Below are 17,214 nucleotides of genomic sequence, written 5' to 3'. Positions count from 1 at the left end.
TTATTTGTAATGAAATTAACAGTTGAACTAGCATCAGTCTCTGCAACTGCTGCCAGATGTATGAATGTTGCATTCATACAAGGATAATGAAAACGAGGAGAAAAAGTATGTCGTCATTCGCTGAATATCAGTAAAATGCAAAATGTTATGTTTCTTGAAAATTGCCAGTTGAAAATTTACTTGAATCAAAAGGAAATGGGTTCATAAAATTAGAAAATAGTGAAAGCAAAACATTTGTTAGCTTGTAATAAAGCAAAAATTATTTTATAGTCTTCAACACATGATGTAAAATTATCAGAAAATGCGATTCATATGATTAAGAAGAGTTTCACAGAAAGGAGTCAAAATGACTCTCTTGGGCATCCATTACAACATCTGAAAAAAATGATATTTAAAGTAATCCGATAAAAGTTTCTAGGCTTGTAGGATGTAATACACTCAAAATCAATAAAAGTCACGAAAGGATTCGTAAAAATATATGGAGGAACCGAGCCGGGAGCTATTTGAATAGTAGCAAGGAGTCAAAATGACTCCATCGGACATTCTAGTGTTAATCATCCATACCCAAAAATGTCAACTTCCTAACCATATATACAGTATGTGCAGGGGAAGTATGATAAATGTAAACCAAGCTCATTTGACATACAGTATTTAAAGCAAGGTTATATAGCAGTTAGTGGTAGAGCTTTTGACATGCAAGACATAACCCGTAGGAGACTTTTAACAACATCTCCCCATTTGCAGGTGAATTTTGCTTCAACTGAAAATTCTGTGATATGTCACTATAAAAGGGTTTGAAATGAACTGTAGCAACTGTTTTTCCAAAAGTCATCGAAGTGTACCTTGTAATTACCAATCAGATTTACAACAAGTTGCACATATCTAGTATCTTTCCTCTTTATGTTGCTCCAAAAGTTTTGGAAAATGGAAAAGTTGGCTCTGAATAATGTAATTGAAAAGTATTGTACCATTTTTACTAGAAAGCTCAAACTGCTGAGATCAAGTTGAAGATGGTGTTTTTCCCCATACAGATTGACCTTAATATTGTTCAGTTTTGACATTGTCTGCCAAAAATCCAACACTTGGATTTTCTTGTCCTCTTTTGAAAATTCAGAAAATGTCTCTGCCCTCTTCACCCAAGGGGTTGCTGCACTATCAATGTTCAGTGGCCACTTTCCTCTAGGTAAGGGTAGAAGAGACTCTTTAGCTATGGTATGCAGGTCTTCTAGGAGAGGGATACTCCAAAATCAAACCAATGTACTCTACTGTAGTCTTGGGTAGTGCCATAGCCTCTGTACCATGATCTTCACTGTCTTGGGTTAGAGTTCTCTGGCCTGAGGGTTCAATTGGGCACACTATTCTATCTCATTTCTCTTCCAATTGTTTGGTTAAAGTTTTTATAGTTTATAAAGGAGATAATTATTTCAATGTTTTTACTGCTCCTAAAGTATTTTATTTTTCCCTGTTTCCTTTCCTCACTGGGTTATTTTCCCTGTTGGAGCCCCTGGGCTTATAGCATCCTTCTTTTCCACTAGGGTTGTAGCTTCACAAGTAATAATAATAATTATAATGTGGAATCAGATAATGGAATTTGCTTTATCTTATCTTGTATTTCATTATTCTGGTTATCATCAAAATGTATCGGCAGTTTTTGGCATACACTCTTTGACAACTCCTGCATCTGTGAAGGGTTTCTTGTGTTTTCCCTAGATTCAAGCTATCCTCAGTGAACACACCATTGCTCTCTCCTTGGCTGTCATGGTACTGGCAAGAACTATGGATGACCTCTCATACTGCAATTTTAGTTGTTTTATTTTTTGTTTCTTCTTCTCCTGGGGCCTGGGGTCCAACTGCAACCCTCACAAGGTCCGAAATCGGACCGCGGCTCTAGAAGATGCGCAATACGACATTGCTAGCGAGTGTCTGGATAGTGAAGCTCTAGAAGACTCGTTGGCGAGTAACGTGTAGGGGAATGTCACGTCGAAGGATGACAATAAGCATGCTAAGAAGCTGAGTGATGCGCAGGAGAGCATCGTTTCGGCGATTGGCGAGATGGCGATCGACTAGCAGGAAAGCGTAGCGTCGAAGGTCTACTCGCAGATTTTCTGGAGTGACGAGAAGGCAAACAGTTTTGGAAGGTCTTCCCCTGAAGAATGGCGAGCAGAAGAATGATGATCAGAAGAGCGTCGACTAGGCACCGGAGTGTGACGATCAGGAAACAGAAGATTGCCGATCTCGCAAACTAGAGCACTGCTGACGGATGACACTCGAAGAGGGCCACGATCAGGAAGACTACGAGGGCGAACAGGTCCAAGGATCACAAACAACACTGGCTGGAGAAGATGAGAGATGGGCCTCACAAACTGCCAGCGCATCCATAGGAGACTCGGAAGCAAAAGGGGCAGCAGGAACAGGATCCCTTTGGGCACCACGCTGAAGTAGTTCAAGGATTTCCTTAGAAAGAGGACCAGCCACCTCTAACGACGGCCAAGCCAGCAGCACGTCTGTAAGTGAAACTGACTCGCCATAGGGCAGGGGCCAAGTTGCCTCTCTAGGGGTAGCAACAATGTTCCCGGTACCCCAAGGTTACCAAGGAGTTAATTAGTCTACGCTCCTACTCGCCTAGCCCTTATAAGAGTCAGAACGAGGAGCAACTACTGTACGGTAAGAGGTTGGGGGTCCAAGGTCTCTTAGCCCTCAAGGAAGACATCAAAGGTGAAGGGTCTCAGATTTTTTCTTTCGCCGTCAGCTACCTCTCTCCCACTGGGAGGCAGACCACTTCCTACACTCGTCGCAGGCAGCGCCCAGCTCACAACGACACCCTCTGCAGTTCGGACAAAGGGAACGGGGGTCTGCCTCGACCGAAGACATGAAGGTGCCACAAGTGCAACCTTCATATCAAAGAGAACAAACACCTGTAGGAAAAATGAAAGTTAGCGTAGAGCAACGACCTATGTGGCCAAGACTTTTAAGAGCAGAAAGCTGACACGTCCGTTCTCCCTCCAACTAACTAGTGGTTGGATGGTTTCCATCTCGCATTAAAGTCTTAATGGCTAGTCTTATTGCTCAGCCAAAAGATAATCCCTATTAAATAGCGATAAGTTTGTTAGTGGCGGGACAAATAATAATTATCGATCCTGTTATATTTATAGGTACTTTAAACTTTCCTGAAGAAAATAACCGGGGAGTCAATAATTTTCAAATTATAGACTGAAAAACCACATCCTAACATGGGAACAAACACGAAAGTACATAACTTAAGGTTCCCCACCTAACCTAACCGATGCATACTCGCCTACTTACCAAATGAAAGAGAGAGAGTGTGCCGTTGAGTAAAATTTTGATTGGAATTAAAAATGGCTATCAATACTAATAATGAAATAAAATATTTTTTAAAATCTGAGAAATCAAAGTTTGGAAAGAACCACCTGCCAGGAATTTTATTAACTGTTCTCAGGAGCTTCTGGCATCATGACAATCAAAAACAGTATACATTTTATTTTCATTTAAGTAGGTACAACGTTTTTGTAGGCTAATATAAAACTAGGTTGGTCAAAAGCAGTTTAAGAATATTGTAAATCCAATTTCAATTCCATAGAAGTACAGTTGAAACGCAATAAAAAATAAAAGCCGTTTCAGATTGTTGGAAACTCTTCCTTTCCAAATATTTTCAAGAGATTGTTTGAGTGGTATGTCGCGATCATCGTCAAACAATTTGATGTTGTGGTAGTTTTGATTGTTGGTCTCTCTCAACAATGTTTGGGTACCGTTGTATGCCAACGGACAGAACCACCTGCATGCATACACCACCACCTAACCTAACCTACAAGCTATGTTCTTAACTACTTACCTAACAGGAAGGGTTAAAGGTCCCTGCTGTATTCTTAGCGATATGGTTGAAAATAAGGGCGGTATGGGATATGGCCATCATCACACATACACCCCTAATTTTTTACAGCCTTGTCTGACTTTTTATCATTGTGGCACCTTTTCAGCATTTACATACGTTTGTCATTTCTAAGCGATACAATTAATGATGTACTACAATAAAAGTAAATTTGGGATGAAACAACTAATGGTAGTAGGTTGGCCAGGACACCAGCTACCCGTTAAGATACTACCGCTAGAGTGTTATGGGGTCCTTTGACTGGCCAGACAGTACTACATTAGATACTTCTCTCTGGTTACGGTTCTTTCCGTTTGCTTACATATACACCGAATAGTTTGGCCTATTTTTTTACATATTCTCCTCTGTCGTCATACCAGTGACAACACTGAGATTATCAAACAATTCTTTGTTCAGTGGCTACTTTCCTCTTGGTAAGGATAGAAGAGACCCTTTAGCTATGGTAAGCAGATCTTCTAGGAGAGAAGGACAATCCAAAATCGAACCATTGTTCTCTAGTGTACCATCCGTGTGTCACACGATAGTACATAGAAACGACATTTCTTTTTTTTTTTTTACATAACATCCTTTGTATCTTCGCTTTCCCCACACACTGACAGGGACCTGAATAAACATGTCTGTTTTTCTCACCGTTGACTGTTAACAGAAACAATTGTCGGTTGAACATGAAATTGCCTGTTATATTTTTATGTCCTCCTTGCCTGGGCTTTATGTATATATAAGCTGATGTAAAAGGCCACAGAACCTGACCTAGTAGTTCCCAGGATACAACCCCTAGCCAGATTTGTAAAAGGCCACAGAACCTAACAAACCCACCTAACCTGACCTAGTAGTTCCCAGGATACAACCCCTAGCCAGATTTGTAAAAGGCCACAGAACCTAACAAACCCACCTAACCTGACCTAGTAGTTCCCAGGATACAACCCCTAGCCAGATTTGTAAAAGGCCACAAAACCTAACAACCCCACCTAACCTGACCTAGTAGTTCCCAGGATACAACCCCTAGCCAGATTTGTAAAAGGCCACAAAACCTAACAACCCCACCTAACCTGACCTAGTAGTTCCCAGGATACAACCCCTAGCCAGATTTGTAAAAGGCCACAAAACCTAACAACCCCACCTAACCTACTAGTTCCCAGGTCACAACCCATTGCCGGGGACTAGCCCATGGGGCCCTCTTCCCAGGTCACAACCTAAAAGGAAATAAATAATAAATCCTACCATTATGATAAAGTGAATCACAAATAAATCTCTCTCCTACACAATAAAAGCGATGGGCAGCACTAAATTATATCCTGAGCACACTAATAATAAAAATATTACTCAGGATTACGTTTACGTGAACTTTTTACAACAATTGCGGTTCATGCACCACCAATTATACACGATCGTCCTCAAAGCATCCAGCTGATCGATATGAAAAAAAAATTCAACAACAGAGCTCAAAGAAAAACTATAGAACATGTTTCTGTCCAAAAGGAGGTTAGTGTTGGAAAAGCCGACCCCTCTCAGGTCAATCTTGAGTCACGGAAGGGAGTACCTTTTTTTTTTCAATCACACGGCTAACAAAAGTAGGCCTAAAAGCACATGTCGCCTACCATAATCTTTGCTTGTATATTGTAAATAAATTAGTGTTCGCCCTAATTCCAGGACATGTCCCAACAAACTACAATCTTAACAAGGAGGCAAGAATGTAGATTGTTGGGATTAGCGAAAACATAACTCCGATCATCACTCAGTTTTCAAGATTGTGCCACCAGCTAATAATGCTTCATAATCTGGGATGACACGGGCTCAATAGGGAAATTTTGAAACTAAGCAGGAGCTACCCTAGTCTTGCGTGCAGACAGGGCTGAACTTGGAAAATATTGCCGTGGTAAAGGTAAATATCAAAAATGTTAAACTTCATAGTTATATCAGATCGTAAGAGAAAATTTTCCCCATAAAGATAAACGATTTGACAAGTAATAATTAGGATATTGCCTGTCCCAACAAACTATATTCTACCAAAAAATATGCTTTCTCAGAATTTGACCTTCATTTCAACAGCAAGTAAACTGAAAACCTGTTACACCGCGTAAGAAAGGGGATATTTAAAAGAAAACTGATGGTGATTGCACCGCCATGCGCTCGCGGAATAAGAAAAACATCAAGCTCCTATATACTAGCATGCAGTATATGCCGAGCTGCAAGCGCTACCCCAATAAATTATTATTTCTTAGATATTTTTGTTTGCAGTGAATATTAAACACATTCTTTTAGTAGAAAACATTTTTCTATCCATAACTGTAATAAAACCAACGCAAATACATAGCCTAGGGATAATAAGGCTGGTCTCTAAAGGCCCCAACATCTAGCCCAAGGGATCAAAAGGCTTTCCTGAAGGCCATAAAGAGCAGAAGGCTTGCCTAGGAACAAAATGGCTAGCCTAAGGGCCAATCAAGCTAATGTCTACACTATATGCTATGATAAGGTGTTATGCTAGGCTAACCTTAGCTATCGCACTGCCTTCACTAAATAATAATAAAAAAAGTTCCTTTCACAGAAACGACAGACTAAGTATCACTTCGATGAACTAAACGCGCGGTTAAAAAAACAAAGTAAACAAAGGAAACGAAACAAGTGCTGTCAGACAGTCAGGGAGGAAAACACGCACCTGGCCAGTGGTTAAAATCGTCCAATTCGTGCCTAGTCCCCAACAGGGGCTGGCTCTCCCTGTTGCTCCTGGGTGACCCCATGCCCGTGTGATTGGCAGGACCGAAGGTAACGTCCGGCAGGAGAGCCGTGGCTGAATCTTCAGAGACCTCTGAAGCCGTGGACAAGGATCTGACTCGCTCCTCTTCCACCACGACCACCACCGCCGCCGCAGCCGCTTCTGTAGTGGCCTCTTCCGTATCTGACGTCATTTAACCACTTTTCCAGAGGCCTACAGGTCACTCGCTGCCTCCTATTCGAAGTTACCTGGACGAGGGGCCTATCTACATGTTAACTTGGCTGTGGAAACGATCATCAGCTGGTTCCTACACCATATCAAAACATAACAAGACGCCATGACACTTTTTGTTTACGTCACACTCCCTTATCGGAACAAGTGAACCACGGCAGAGCGCAAGGCCATTTTTTTCCATTAATTTTTCTCTTAAATGACAAATTACTTCTTTAGTCTACGGTTATAATTTTGAAATTAGACATGTAATTTATACTATGATTATGCTTACTAGTAAGACTTGGTTTTATATATCTTCAACATTGGAAAATCATGTTTCATTGTATTAATGTCCATATGAAGTAAAATTCATAATCGTAGTATTTTTCTTCAATCTTCTTCAGTCTAAAAAGCTCATTGCAACATTTTGCCTTAGCTATTGTTCTTGCATCAAGGGCGAGAGACAAGTAAGAGTCACGGGTTCTTGAGTTAATGGATTAATCATAATGATAAAATCCCATTGAACTCATTTTCCTCTGTAAAGACAAAAAGTTGTTTTTACATCTATGGAATAAGTACTTACATATAAATTTTGTAATTTATAATACATAATTTCGATATGAAATGCATAGACTAAATCAAACGAAACGGCACGAAAGCATTTGGAATAATGACCGACCTTGTGTGCACAAAGAGAACATGTGATTCACTAGCACCCCTACCACAACCCACCCACCCCCCAAATAGGGGGGCTGTTCCCATGACAGAATCCACGAAGGGGGGGGGGGGGGGGGAAGGAGGAAGTACCAATACAAACTAGTGCGCGACAGATATTTCCTACAATATCTCGTTAGCCATTCAGTGTTCATGGATTCCCTAAACCTATGCTGAATAACGGAATAAAAATACACTTAGTTACAAGACAAAACTCCTATAAATAGATGGTATATTTGTCTATCACCACCCACGCCCATTATAGAGCCTTAAAAGTTAGACGTAGTCGGGTACATGACCTTACTAAACATCTGAACAAACTACCTAAGATTTAACTTATTCTACACGTGTGTTCGCCTTTTCCATATATTTTAAGTTACCAGCATCTAATTAAAGATAATCTAATTAATTGTGTAAATATATACGATATAACAATTCAATAAACCGAGTTTTCCGACAAGAAGGTTTGTAAATTAATTATAACAACGGGAGACATGAATCACTTGATGTTGGAGTACAATGATACGGTAGTACTAATCTTAAAAAAAACATACGAGGAAGATTAAGCCTTTTATGAATGCAGTCTTGTAATCTATGAAGATTTTGCCTAAATTAAACCCGATTCTCCTCCAACGACCCTACATATTCATGTCAAGGAGAATAGACGTTAAGATTAACAGTCTTCCCCTGTAATGCTTTGGCCCTTCTGCAAAGCACGTTGTTCTGACAAAGGGAAGGAATGTACCTTTGTAGATTTTAGTGTGACAAAGCCATATGTTGTTTTCGCTCAATCGGTAGATAAGAGACGATAAACACTGATAAGAGTTGTATTGTCAAATGTCTATGCATCATACAAGCCTCCAATTCCTTATCAGTGGGGGGAAGTCAAATTAAGTCTCTCTCTCTCTCTCTCTCTCTCTCTCTCTCTCTCTCTCGTCAATGAGCTTTATTGAATTTTCATTGAAATCAAAGATAAAACGTGAAATCAGTTGTCTGCATAATCGACATGCCTATATACTTTTCCAAAAATATATTGTCTTTAAAATAGATCATATTTCCTGCATATTGATATATAGTCCACAGAATAGTAGATAATGATTGTGCAGGCCTACCTACTATAATAAAGTTCAGGACTTCACTAAATTACCTTATTCAAGACATCAGATCTAAGAGAAAAAATGAGATGATGGGGAAAGTCTTGTTCCATATTTCACCACACGAATGTACTCAGTGCTAGGCCTATGGAGTATTTTACAAATTCCATTCCAGCCGTGACCAGATTGTGAAACGAACTTCCTAGCTGAACCAATGGAACTTTAGTTCAAACTTTGTGCAATTGCTTTTCTGTTAAATAAAAGGTTTTAAAGGGCACTCATTAATGACTACAGTGAGAATGACCTCGAAGCTAACCATATATACACAACCATAGCCCAAGCTAGGACCAGGGAGGGCAAGGAAATGACTACTAATGACAAAGCAAATACTTGAACTATAGTCTCCCACAAGGACGGTGACGTTGCAGATACAATAAAAAACGACCCAGCTTGAGCGGGATTTGAACTCCCGTTCAATAGATTGCCAAACATGAACGTTTCCAATAAGCTACCAAAATATTCTGGCAAATTTCGTTTCATAAATACTGATCGTCATATTTTTTTTCTTTGATTTTTTATTTCTCGTTAATTAGAAACAATCTAGGAGCAAAGAATTAACCTATCCATTATTATTATTATTAGTAGTAGTAGTAGTAGTAGTAGTAGTAGTAGTATACGCAACCCGTCATAAAATGACGGTTAAATATTTAGACATGCACACACACACACTTTCTTAACTACACATCCCTTTCACCTGGGTATGACTAGTCCCACTACATGAGGGAGAGGGGGGAGGGGGTAGATAAAGCAGTTAAACGTCTGGCAATCCGCTGTGTGACCGGAAAGAAATTATGTATATTTATATAGCCAGATACTTGCTCATTATTATATGGGGGGGTAATAATAATAATAATAATAATAACAATAACAACAGAAGGGACAAAGATTTCTGAGGGAGTTCACGTGATCAGGAAGAAGAAACGCAAGATATAAAAAACGAAGAAGCCTTACTGAGCGAAAGAGAGAGAGAGAGAGAGAGAGAGAGAGAGAGAGAGAGTCCTTTCAGAAATAAGTATCTGATGGAAAAAAATATATAAACGTGGAAGATAATCATGAAGGTAAAATAATATAGAATTTAGCAGAGAGAGAGAGAGAGAGAGAGAGAGAGAGAGGGGGGGGGGGATTTTCAGAAAGGGGTATTTGATGTACATAATTATGAAAACGTGAAATTGAATAATAAATGTATATAAAAAGGCAGCATTAAAAGGGGAGAGAGAGAGAGAGAGAGAGAGAGAGAGAGAGAGAGAGAGATGCAGTTGTAGACACCTAAAATTATCCTATTTCATAGTTAAGGTCTGGATTACATGGGTTAGGGATACGGAAGCAGAGAAATTGTTATTATTATTATTATTATTATTATTATTATTATTATTATTATTATTATTATTATAGGCCGGTGAGGAAAGGAAACAAGGAAAAATACAATATTTTAAGAACAGTAACAACATTAAAAAAATATGTCCCATATAAACTATAAAAACTTTTTTAAATAACCCGAGGAAGAGAAATTAGATAGAATAGTGTGCCCGAGTGTACCCTCAAGTAAGAAATTTCTAACCCGGGACAGCGGAAGACCATGGTACACAGGCTATGGCACTACCCATGACTACAGAACAACGGTTTGATTTTGAAGTGTCCTCGTAGAAGAGCTGCCTACCATAGCTAAAGAGTCTCTTCTACCCTTACCAAGAGGAAAGTAGCCACTGAACAATTACAGTGCAATAGTTAACTCCTTGAGTAAAGAAGAATTTTTTGGTAACCTCAGTGTTGTCAGGTGTATGAGAACAGAGGAGAATCTGTAAAGAATAGGCCAGAATATCCGGTGTATGTGTAGGCAAAGGGAAAGTGAACCGTAACCAGAGAGAAGGATCCACTGTAGTACCGTCTGGCCAGTTCCCTTAAGTCTCTAGCAGTAGTATCTCAATGGGTGGCTGGTGCCCTGATCAACCTACCACCTATAAACATCCAAGGCTTTGACATACTACTCGTTGTATTTTGGTCGACCAATTTGGAAATCTCATGAAGATAATTTATTCAAATTTTACCAATCTTGAGATATTCGGTAATTAAACTCTCATAATAAATGGTTATTATCTCAAAACCTGCCGTCGGAATAATCTTATGAAATACATCTGTAATCAACATACTTTGCATTTAACAAAACCAACAATTAACAAAACCTGCAATTAATAAAATCAGCAATTAATAAAACCAGCAATTAATAAAACCAGCAATTAACAAAACCTGCAATTGATAAAACCTGTACTTAACACAACCAGCAAATAAACAAAACCAACAATTAACAAATCCTGCAATTAAAAACAAAAAACAAAAATTAACAAAACCTTCAATTAACAAAACCAGCAATTGAAAAAACCAGTAATTAACAAAACCAGCAATTAACAAAACCAGCAATTAACATAACCAACAATTAACAAAACCTGCAATAAACAAAACCTGCAATTAACAATACCTGTAATTAACAAAAGCAGTAATTAACAAAACCAACAATTAACAAAAGCAGTAATTAACAAAACCAACAATTAACAAAACCTGCAATTAACAAAACCTGCAATTAACAAAACCTGCAATTAACAAAACCAACAATTAACAAAACCTGCAATTAACATAACCAGCAATTAACAAAACCAGCAATTAACAAAACCTGAAATTAACAAAACCAGCAATTAACAAAACCAGCAATTAACAAAACCAGCAATTAACAAAACCAGCAATTAACAAAACCAGCAATAAAGCCTGCAATTAACAAAAGCAGCGATTATCAAAACCAACAATTAACAAAACCTGTAATTAACAAAGCCATCAATTAAAAAACCTGCAATTAACAAAACCAGCATTTAACAAAACCTGCAATTAACAAAGCCATTAATTAACAAAACCTGTAATTAACAAAACCTGCAATTAACAAAACCTACAATTAAAAAACCTGCAATTAACAAAGCCATCAATTAACAAAACCTGTAATTAACAAAGCCAATAATTAACAAAACCAGTAATAGAGATAAATCAGTAATTGTTCAAACCAGTAATTAATAAAAGTCTGACAATAACAATACCAATAATTAACAAAATCAAGTAAGCAGCTCTTCTAGGAGAAAGACACTCCAAAATCCAACCATTGTTCTCTAGTCTAGGGTAGTGCCATAGCCTCTGTACCATGGTCTTCCACTGTCTTGAGTTGAGTTCTCTTGCTTAAGGGTACACCCAGGAAAATTTTTCTAACTAATTTCTCCTTCTCTTGTTATTTTTGAAAGTTGTTAATAGTTGATATATGAAATATCTATTTTTATGTTATTGTTCTTAGAATAGTCAAAAAGATGGTGGAGAAGGATTGGTAACAGGAAAATGGCGGGCCAGGAGTATGCTCATTATGCTATCTTTGTTAGCAGAACACTATAAAATTGGCAATGCTTGCTTACCACAATTCATGAAATATCACATGAGGTTAAAGATAAAACGAAGAAAGACGGAGATGATGAGAACGAAGTATGCAATGGAAGATGAACTATCATTGGAAGGAGAAAAGATTAATGCGTTGGAATCATTTAAGTATTTACGAACTATGATCTCCCAAACAAAGTCTTTGGAATTAGAATTTAGTGAAAGATTGGAAAAAAGCAAATCAGAAAATGGCTAGATTAAGTAAAATTTGGAAATCAAATCGCCTGAAATTACATATAAAAATCAGACTTATTATTATTATTATTATTATTATTATTATTATTATTATTATTATTATTATTATTATTATTATTATTACTAGCTAAGCAACAATCCTAGTTGGAAAAGCAGGATGCTATAAGCCCAGAGGCTCCAACAGGGAAAATAGCCAGTGAGGAAAGGAAAAAAAGGAAAATAGAATATTTTAAGAACAGTAACAACATTAAAATAAATATCTACTATATAAACTAAAAAAACTTTAGCAAAACAAGAGGAAGATAAATTATTATTATTACTAGCCAAGCTACAACCCTAGTTGGAAAAGCAAGATCCTATAAGCCCAAGGGCTCCAGTAGAGAAAAATAGCCCAGTGAGGAAAGGAAATAAGGAAATAAATAAATGATGGGAACAAACTAACAATAAATCATTCTAAAAACAGTAACAACGTTAAAAAAGATATGTCATATATAAACTATTAACAACGTCAAAAACAGATGTCATATATAAACTATAAAAAGACTTATGTCAGCCTGGTCAACATAAAAACATTTGCTCCAACTTTGAACTTTTGAAGTTCTACTGATTCAACTACCCGATTAGGAAGATCATTCCACAACTTGGTCACAGCTGGAATAAAACTTCTAGAATACTGTGTAGTATTGAGCCTCATGATGGAGAAGGCCTGGCTATTAGAATTAACTGCCTGCCATTACGAACAGGATAGAATTGTCCAGGGAGACCTGAATGTAAAGGATGGTCAGAGTTATGAAAAATCTTATGCAACATGCATAATGAACTAATTGAACAACGGTGCCAAAGATTAATATCTAGATCAGGAATAAGAAATTTAATAGACCGTAAGTTTCTGTTCAACAAATTAAGATGAGAATCAGCAGCTGAACACCAGACAAGAGAACAATACTCAGAACAAGGTAGAATGAAAGAATTAAAACACTTCTTCAGAATAGACTGATCACCGAAAATCTTGAAAGACTTTCTCAATAAGCCAATTTTTTTGTGCAATTGAAGAAGACACAGACCTAAAGTGTTTCTCAAAAGTAAATTTCCTGTCGAGAATCACACCTAAAATTTTAAAAGAGTCATACAAATTTAAAGAAACATTATCAATACTGAGATCCGGATGTTGAGGAGCCACCGTCCTTGACCTACTTACAATTAAGATTAGTGTGCCCGAGTGTACCCTCAACCAAGAGAACTCTAACCAAAGACAGTGGAAGACCTTGGTACAGAAGCTATGGCACTACCTAAGACTAGAGAACAATGGTTTGATTTTGGAGTGTCCTTCTCCTAGAATAGCTGTTTTCCAACGCTAACGAGTCTCTTCTACCCTTACCAAGAGGAAAGTAGCCACTGAACAATTAGTGCAGTAACCCCATGAGTGATGAAAAATTGTTTGGTAATCTATGTTGTCAGGTGTATGAGGACAGAGGAGAATATGTAAAGAATAGGCCAGACTATTCAGTGTGAATGTGTGTAGGAAAAGGGAAAATGAACCCTAACCAGTGAGAAGGGTCAACGTAGTACCATCTGGCCAGTCAAAAGACCCCATAACTCTCTAGCAGTAGTATCTCAACGGGTGGCTGGTGCCCTGGCCAACCTACTACCAACTATGTCAGTTTAGCGACATGAGTCATGGTATGACAATGAAACAAACTCCAATAGATTTAGTAGATTTCAGAACAAAGCCCTCAGGAGGATATTGTGAGTTGAATGGCAGGACAGGATTAGAAATGAAACTATAAGAGAGATTACTTTAGTGCGATATGGGGATGAGATCATGATGAGGGGTAGATGGAGATGGGTTGGACATGCTCTTCGCGCTCCCCAAGAGATTAGTTCACCAAAACGTTCAGCTGGGCTCCACAAGGCACTAGAGGAGTTGGAAGACCCAAGCCTACGTGGCTGAGAGCTATGAAACGTGACGTGGGAGATGTATTGAATTAAAAGCTCAAGATAGAGACGACTGGCGAAATCTAACCGAGGCCCTTTGCGTCAATAGATGTAGGTGGTGATGATGATGATGATGATATATATATATATATATATATATGAATAGAAACAAACTCGCAAACTAAAAGGAAATAAGAATAATGTACAACCGGTCAATTGAGAAATAACTAGCAGGAGATTTACTCCAAGGGTTTCCAACTACAAAGCAACTATTTAATATAGAAAGACTCTAAACAACAAAGATTAAAATATCTCTAGGGCATAATGAAACTAAATCTATCCATTATATGATCCAGTTATATCAAAGGAAATACATTTTGTATATCAGTGACTGGAAAAGAGGAAAACAAATGGTGCCCAAAACAGCAAGTAATTGAATTTGAAGTTCAGTTAGGATAGCAGAAATTCATCTTCGCAATAAAGCCAAGACGTGAACTGAAAATATAATTTGGATGATGATAATATTAAAGTTGAAGTAGACACAGAGGCATCAAAGGAAATGTAGGCGGCTTCAACTCTTAATCTAATTTTGAATCTTATCTTCCCAGAGGGAAGAGACTGACAATATACACATATCATCAGTGCCCAAACCCCCTCCCCACCCAAGATAGAACCAGGAAGAGCCAGGCAATAGCAATTGATGACTGGACTAATTTCCTCGTTGGAGCTCCTGGCTTAATAGTATCCTGCTTCTCTAACTAGGGTTGTAGAATAGGTAATAATAATAATAATAATAATAATAATAATAATAATAATAATAATAATAAAACTTAACTGTCACGCTCAGGGGGGAGAGGGAGAGTAGCCATACTCAGATGAGAGAGGGTACCCGGAGAGGGGTCGTAGATAGGAACGGGGGAGGGGGTGGGAAGGGTTGAGTCTGAGCGTATGTGCACATCTAAATATTTTTTTAAAAATGCACACACATATAGCCTACACGTGTGTATACGCTCAATATAGCGTATGTATTTATATCATATATGTACGTGTACATACATTTTATATGTAAAAGTTTACACACACACACACACACACACATATATATATATATATATATATACAGAGAGAGAGAGAGAGAGAGAGAGAGAGAGAGAGAGTAACCAATCTTTTTCTTAAATTCAATAAAAGCCAAGCATGATATATATATATATATATATGTTAATGACATATACCTACTCACCAATGTCAACATATTCGTTACTAACACACTAAATTTACTTACTAATACAATAAATCATCCTAACAGTAAAAAATCACTGCATGCATATCCATAAGCAAAATCTCCCCTTACGAAACACAGCTGATTATAGGCAACTCAATCATCGCAGGTGCCAAATGTATGACAGCTGCCGGTTTTAGTACGTTACGAAAACATCAGTTTAACCCAGTCGTACTTACGACCCTGTAGTGAAAAGCCCTATATACATTGTTCAGAACGGAGGAAATAAGTGTTTTCCATAACCTTATGCTCAATATTAAACTGTAATGCCTTAAGGAACGGATTAACATAAGTTTAAAATCTTCCCGGACCAAAGATAGGGGTCACCGGCCCAACGTCCATTACTATTCCTGTTTTCCACGGAGTGATGTAACATTTTTTTTTCTTCATTAAGGGGGAACTCTGCTATTTATTAAGGTATGTTGGTGATAAAGTTTTATTTATTAATTGGTGAAATATTATATGTTTTGATTGCTTGTGTATTTCATAAACTTTGTATCACACTACGGATTCGTGCAATGTTCGATTGCAACATTTCAAATATTTCATGCATATTTCAAGCATGCAAGTTATAGCATTTGATTAAACAGTTATCTTAAGGGAAAATAAGGTCTACTTGGATGTCTTACTGCAATGCTAATACCATTCACGTCTGGCAAAGCAAGGAGAACCTTTATAAGTCATTATGTCGTAAAGAACGAGTTCATAAAAATACAAACAAAAATTACTTAAGGAACGCAACCAAGAGCAGAGTTTTTTTTTTCCACTTCACAGGCTAACAGTTGCTAAAACTATAACGGCTAATAATTTACGATAATTATAGGGTGTATATCTGAATATATTAACGAAAATATATGCAATTGTTGTACAGGAATTTATTTAAAAGCTAAGCTCAGGCGACCGTCAGTCTAGACCAGACACTATAGTCTAGATCTAGACCGTCTATGAAACTTTGGAATGACAAATTGCCTCATCATCTTACTCGTAAAGTAAACTTGGAAACTTTTAGTTTTATATCCCTTGAAATTAGTTTCTGGTGTTATATAGTGACACATGAATGTGGCTAAAAATATGGCACATGCAATATGCAATTTTTAAATGCAATGTACAGTAACGGTTAGAATCGTTAACAGTAACAACCTTCACTCGATTGTCGATATCGTGGCATTTGTTAAAGGGTAATAACACTCGTTCTGTAGTGTTGCTATTTGCTAGACACACACACACACATATATATATATATACATACATATATATATATATATATATATACATATATATATATATATATACATATATATATATATATATATACATACATATATATATATATATATACATATATATATATATATACATATATATATATATATACATACATATATATATATATATATGTATGTATATATATATAAGTATATATATATATATATATATTCACACACACACACAGTACATACATACATACATGTGTGTGTACGCAATTATATACGGCTTTAAGAAGTCTTGAGATTAGTGTAAGGTTGAGATATATATATATATATATATGTATATATTATATATATATATATTATATATATATATATATATATTATATATATATATATATATGCATATATATACAATAAACAATACATATAAA

General features: G+C 37.1%; 2 protein-coding genes across 7 annotated transcripts in view; one reads left to right on the top strand and one right to left on the bottom strand.

Moving 5' to 3' along the window:
* Nucleotides 1-17,214, bottom strand: part of Pi4KIIalpha (phosphatidylinositol 4-kinase II alpha) — an 83,126-nt gene that overhangs the window by 25,496 nt on the left and 40,416 nt on the right. The window contains exon 1 of one of the 6 annotated variants that reach the window (XM_068360167.1): nt 6,564-7,014. The exons of 4 other annotated variants lie outside the window; for them this stretch is intronic. In XM_068360167.1, coding sequence (XP_068216268.1) covers nt 6,564-6,813 — 250 coding nt within the window. In that variant the 5' untranslated portion in view covers nt 6,814-7,014. Of the gene's footprint in view, nt 1-6,563; nt 7,015-17,214 lie in introns of those variants that run through there. One more of the 6 variants, XM_068360168.1, reaches the window with a different exon arrangement.
* Nucleotides 15,694-17,214, top strand: part of LOC137628902 (4-hydroxyphenylpyruvate dioxygenase-like protein) — a 52,140-nt gene continuing 50,619 nt past the window's right edge. Inside the window, exon 1 of the mRNA XM_068360173.1 lies at nt 15,694-15,989. The gene's annotated coding sequence lies outside the window, so the exon portion shown is untranslated. The remainder of the gene's footprint in view (nt 15,990-17,214) is intronic.

This window comes from Palaemon carinicauda, chromosome 36, assembly GCF_036898095.1.
Source record: "Palaemon carinicauda isolate YSFRI2023 chromosome 36, ASM3689809v2, whole genome shotgun sequence".
Taxonomy (NCBI): Eukaryota; Metazoa; Arthropoda; class Malacostraca; order Decapoda; family Palaemonidae; genus Palaemon; species Palaemon carinicauda.
Note: the sequence above shows the minus strand (reverse complement) of the source record. Positions and strands in the feature narration are given on the sequence as shown.